We start from the raw sequence: 6,000 nt of genomic DNA on the forward strand, positions 1-6,000 counted from the left end.
ATTATTTTTTTTATATATATAAAATCTATGAAAAAACGACTATTTCAATTCTATTTGCTTCCTAATTTATACTATTTGTTCCCCTATTAATTTACTTTATTATTTAGTTTTCTATTTCAGTTTATTGATGTGCGATATATATCAAATAGTCCTGTGCATATGCTTTGCTTTGGAAACCCTCTACCTCTGTGGGTCTCAGTGCAAGTTTTTTAAAACTTCTTCCCCTTTTAACTCAAACTCCACTAAAACTGTGGTCCTGAAATGTTGATGATTCTCTGCAGGGTTGCATTTAAAAACACTCTATTTAGTTCTATTGTATACTTAATGTTTGTTCAGTTTTAGTTTTTTTTAGTCTTTTGGAACACATTTACTTCTTTCATGTGTTACTCTGGTAAAATGAGACAAAGTGAACAGATGTACAACTTTTATATCCTCAGGTAAAGCAATGACATCTCTGAATGCTCACTGTGGTGCTGTAGATTTCCTGGTGTCAGCCTGCAGCACCCTGGCCTCTGATTTGCTTCGACGGGATTCCATCTTCAACATTAGCAAAGAGAGTGCTAATGGAGAGGGAGGAGGAGGTGGAGGTAATGTTGAAGGAGAAAGAGGAGAGCAGAAGCTGGAAAATAGCCACCATAGGGAGAACTTAGAAACTTCTCCATGGAAGCAGGACAAACCTAAGCATCTCCTATTGCAGTACCACCTCCATTCCACCTCCCAGCTTCCTGGGAAGCTGCTGACAGCTCAGCCAGAACAAGCGAACCCAAGGGCCTCCCCAAATCTCCAGATGGAGGACGGCTCCATCTATGAAGTAAATGAGGACCCCGATGTTTGGTTGAGAGGGCGGCCACTGGAGTTGGGGAAGGAGGGAGAGGCCAAACGTAACAAAGTCACTTCAACAGCCATCTTCTCTGGTGGAAGAGGATACCGCAGGATAGGACTGTCAGCGTCAGAAGAAACCTGCTCAGACTCCAGTGAAAACACACTGCTCGTGTGGCAGCTCCCTCTCACGCTTAGCCAGTGACAGCTTTCTTTGTCCTCAGTTACTCTAGTTCTAGTCACGTGTGATTACTCTTAGACCAGGCATGTTTAAACATTTAAGGTTGATTCTAAAGTCAAGGACATATCACCTTTGACAGTTGACAGTTAAAATAAAAGTAACATTACTTAAGCCTACAGATGACGACCGTCATCACAGTGGATACTAGGTGACAGCTTTATTTACTACAGTGAGCAGTAGTAATGTTGCATATCACAAAGATAGCAGCACCTGGCATCAGCAGGAAGCAATCCCCCAAAGAACCTGGCTTATATAGTATACTAATTTTAAAATCAGCAATGTGTTTCAAATGAAGCTGTACAATGTGATACTTGGTGGAACATTTCTGTATGGAAACAGGTTGTATGTGTATGTCAGATGAGTGTCAAGCCTCAGTGCCTGCATTTGGACCTTAAACGTTTTGATTTGGACACATATCTCAGTGTTAAGTTAAACAAAATAGTGGCATATTATGAAAAGAATTTAATGAAACCCTAAATCTTTATATAATAAAGGAAAAAAATGTAAGAAAATTGCATCACAATGAAAGTTTCAATGGTGTGTGTGTGTGTGTGTGTGTGTGTGTGTGTGTGTGTGTGTGTGTGTGTGTGTGTGTGAGAGAGAGAGCGCGTGTGTGCAGCTACACCATAAATACACAGACCCAGACAGTTAATGGAATCAAGTGATGTCTTTACTGTGAGCTGTTAAGATTCACTGCTGGAAAGTTCCACCCCCTAATACTTCTATTACCACTAGGATGACGACTTCCTACATCTGCCACAGCTGTTCCTTCAGTCTCGCCGCTTCTCAGATGTCTAATGCTCCATCTGTCTGATGTTACTGTCAGCTGGCATAGCCACGTCTTTCACAGCTGTGGTCTTCTGCTCCTTGTCAACTATATCTGTTTGGTTGGCCAGAGGCTGCTTTTCTATCCGGAACTTGAAAGTCCCACAGGACCTTAATCCACTGTTGTTTCAACCACCTTTAGACGCAATGGGAACTTGGTGATGTCTAATCCATATGCAGCAAAGATGTTCTACAAGAGTCAGAGGCTTTCATGTAGTGAATCCAGGTGGTGCTGAGTTTGGTCTGCCCGTTCCTCGAATCTTCATGAACTGCTCAACCAGGAGCTGGTGCTTTGTAAACTGTTATTTCTAATGTCCTTCTGTGCTGTGCTCAATGGTTGACTCACGTGTCTACTTGTAACTAGCTTGGTTGCTGTGATGTGTTATTTATGGTCGTGCAGAGAGACCACATCATCTGTCCAGGGATTGTGTGTCTGCTTGCACTGAACTCTGTTGTCAGCCAGCTGCAAAGAAGAACAAAGTTGTAACATACAAAGAGTTGAAGTAAAACCAGGTGTTAAAAACAATATCTGTGCTTTACATGCTGTATTTTTTGAGCTCCCATCCCCAGGGAACTCACTATTACTCACTGCTCTATTCCAGCCCACTTGGACAGTGCGTCTTGTGCGATTGAAAATCCCTTTCCCCTCCTGGTCTGTACGTGCACACATTTGCGGGACTATAAATCCAACTTTAGTGGAGCTTCCATGTTGTGGGGATATTTCATAATTGTGGATTTTCTGCCCTGTATTGGCAAGTCCAGACAAGTACCTGCTGTTAGCAGCCCACTTATTTATGCTACCAGGCCTTCAATTAGCTTCTTCAGCCAAATGATGAGTAGATCTATGTTCACATCTGCAAGCATCTCCTCTGATTGGACTTTGCCAGTTAGCTGGAGCAGTTGTACCCTTGGTTGTGTGGATGCTGTGACAAAGTGGGTGAGAACACCATTTGTCCAGAGTTGAAGTTTGCTATTCTTAGTTAACGTTTGTGTTTTGATTTAGCCATACCTTATTTTAATTCTGTAGTTTGCAAACATTTACTATCCCGGGTTTGTTTATGTTTTGTACTTTTACAGATTATATAATATAGCATCTTGGCTTAAATCAACATTGACAAGTTTGTTAAGTTAACATTTTATTTAATTCAACTGTTAATTTGTCTAGTTTACTTGGTTTGAACTCACCTGACTTACCTGTGTTCCAGGAGCAAAAGGAGGAAGTGATGCCTCACTTCCTGTATTTATAGCTTCTTGTTTAGTTTGGATGTCACAGGAAGAGACCAGGTGAAGAGGGGGAGAATTAGTGTAATTGAATAAAGCCGATTTTAGGATTGTGTTTGTTAGAGAGATATGTATTGATGTAACATGTATTGACTACACCTTTGACTGTTTTATTGCTAATAGAATGGTAATGTTTATCTTACCTATTGAATGGAATAGTCCAGAGGAGGATATCGTTTGGAGTATTTAAGCAGAAGAACTCAGATGTTCAAGGGGAGAGGGCCAGGTCAGTAGTGATGGGCAGATGAAGCTTCATGAAGCACTGAAGCGTTTCATCCAATTGGTTCACCCCAGCGCAAAGCGTCTTGAAGCTTCATTTGCTCTAGTAGGACATCTACTGGATGTAAAAATATTAGTTGGCATGAATTTGAAGAGTGTGGCGTTTTGCACACAGCCTGTAAATGTCAACAACAAAAGGAGTGTGTAAAACATGTATATTGTAGTGATGCAGTATACTGTGTATATTTATATTGGCAGTATGGAAAATGATTATTTGGAAATGCTTAAAATGGAAATGATCATTTACTGTGAGGTGAGGTGTGGTTGGGGTATGGACAGTGGTTGTGCTCTTGTAACGCTGAGGTATGGACAGCTACAGACTGAGGCCTCAGTCCAGCCTGTTCACATTTTATTCAGTAAAAACTAAATTTTCACTGCTTTTATTGCCTTTTTAGTGGGGAGAACATAGCTAGGATTTAATGATTTAACAAATCTTTTAAATCCTTTGTCCTCCACAATGCTAAATGGCTGGGAGTCCTCAATCACCATGCTAACCAGGTCTTCATCTATTTGAGATTGTTCTCCTGAGGAAAGACAATAAAAACAAAGCACAAATATAAATATCACACACGTAACTTATTACAGTTGTATAATATTGTTATATCATTTAGTAACATTACGGCATGCTATTAGCATGGCATTTGATGGCTCACCTGGTCTTGCTCCACAATCGGTGTTCCCCTTATTCTCATGCAAAGCTCTGTAGTGCCTAAGCATGGATGAGGTGTTGTTGTTATATCCCAGCTCCCTGGCACATAGCAAACACTTCACCTTGTACAAAAGTAAAGACAGCTTAACATAAATTGTATTGCACCATCAGTATTATGAAAATACATCTTCTGTAGAAATTTACATACCTTGTTGGGAGGAATAAGATCAAAATGTTCCCACACAGGGGAGGACATCCTCCTCTTCGTAGCTGGCTCCATTCTCTCCTGACTTTCTCTCCTCACTCTCATAAACCTCCAAACTGTCTCCAAACTCTCACTAACCGCAACTCTCCATCAAACACCCACATTTTGAATGAAGTCTGAGGGATTTGTGATTATCGTTTCACAACCAGAGTTGGTTGCTTTAACAGATGATCACAGACGGGTATATGTCAAAGTTAATTTAGGAAGCTGTTTTTAAACTACTTCAAGTATTTTACTGGCAGCAAATACTGGTGATTGTTTTCTTTTGGAAACCTTCTGCAATGTTAGGGACAACTTGCATGCCCTGACTGCAGGCCAGATGGTTTGCCATCATACACTAGCATGTTCCATGTACAGCTGGACCTGGCATCACATACTGCCCACGTTTTTATCTCAAAGTTCCCCGGTTTACTTGGGATGTTGTGTTGGAATGGACAGAGTCCTCTCCAAGTGCAAAGTCCTCCAGTGCAATGGAGGCTTGTGAGCATACTTTCTGTGTACAGTGGGGCAAAAAAGTATTTAGTCAGCCACCGATTGTGCAAGTTCCCCCACTTAAAATGATGACAGAGGTCAGTAATTTGCACCAGAGGTACACTTCAACTGTGAGAGACAGAATGTGAAAAAAAAATCCATGAATTCACATGGTAGGATTTGTAAAGAATTTATTCGTAAATTAGGGTGGAAAATAAGTATTTGGTCACCTCAAACAAGGAAAATCTCTGGCTCTCACAGACCTGTAACGTCTTCTGTAAGAAGCTTTTCTGTCCCCCACTCGTTACCTGTATGAATGGCACCTGTTTGAACTCATCATCTGTATAAAAGACACCTGTCCACAGCCTCAAACAGTCAGACTCCAAACTCCGCCATGGCCAAGACCAAAGAGCTTTCGAAGGACACCAGGAAAAGTATTGTAGACCTGCACCAGACTGGGAAGAGTGAATCTACAATAGGCAAGCAGCTTGGTGTGAAAAAATCAACTGTGGGAGCAATCATCAGAAAATGGAAGACATACAAGACCACTGATAATCTCCCTCGATCTGGGGCTCCACGCAAGATCTCATCCCGTGGGGTCAAAATGATCATGAGAACGGTGAGCAAAGATCCCAGAACCACACGGGGGGACCTGGTGAATGACCTGCAGAGAGCTGGGACCAAAGTAACAAAGGTCACCATCAGTAACACACTACAACGGCAGGGAATCAAATCCTGCAGTGCCAGACGTGTTCCGCTGCTGAAGTCAGTGCATGTCCAGGCCCGTCTGAAGTTTGCCAGAGAGCACATGGATGATACAGCAGAGGATTGGGAGAATGTCATGTGGTCAGATGAAACCAAAGTAGAACTTTTTGGTATAAACTCAACTCGTCGTGTGTGGAGGAAGAAGAATACTGAGTTGCATCCCAAGAACACCATACCTACTGTGAAGCATGGGGGTGGAAACATCATGCTATGGGGCTGTTTTTCTGCCAAGGGGACAGGACGACTGATCCGTGTTAAGGACAGAATGAATGGGGCCATGTATCGTGAGATTTTGAGCCAAAACCTCCTTCCATCAGTGAGAACTTTGAAGATGAAACGAGGCTGGGTCTTCCAACATGACAATGATCCAAAACACACCGCCCGGGCAACAAAGGAGTGGCTCCG

The 6,000-nt window shown here is 42.0% G+C and overlaps 1 protein-coding gene across 4 annotated transcripts in view; it reads left to right on the plus strand.

Annotated features, from left to right (window-relative positions):
* The window catches only part of arhgef10lb (Rho guanine nucleotide exchange factor (GEF) 10-like b), a 47,764-nt gene extending 45,353 nt beyond the window's left edge, over window positions 1-2,411 (plus strand). For all 4 annotated transcript variants that reach the window (XM_040003764.1, XM_040003766.1, XM_040003765.1 and 1 more), the window contains one exon: window positions 438-2,411. In XM_040003764.1, the coding sequence (XP_039859698.1) occupies window positions 438-1,024 (587 nt within the window). In that variant the 3' untranslated portion in view covers window positions 1,025-2,411. The remainder of the gene's footprint in view (window positions 1-437) is intronic.
* The last annotated feature ends 3,589 nt before the right edge of the window (window positions 2,412-6,000 follow it).

The sequence above is a fragment of the Simochromis diagramma genome, unplaced genomic scaffold (assembly GCF_900408965.1).
Source record: "Simochromis diagramma unplaced genomic scaffold, fSimDia1.1 OVJJ01000466.1, whole genome shotgun sequence".
In the NCBI taxonomy this organism is placed as follows: domain Eukaryota; kingdom Metazoa; phylum Chordata; class Actinopteri; order Cichliformes; family Cichlidae; genus Simochromis; species Simochromis diagramma.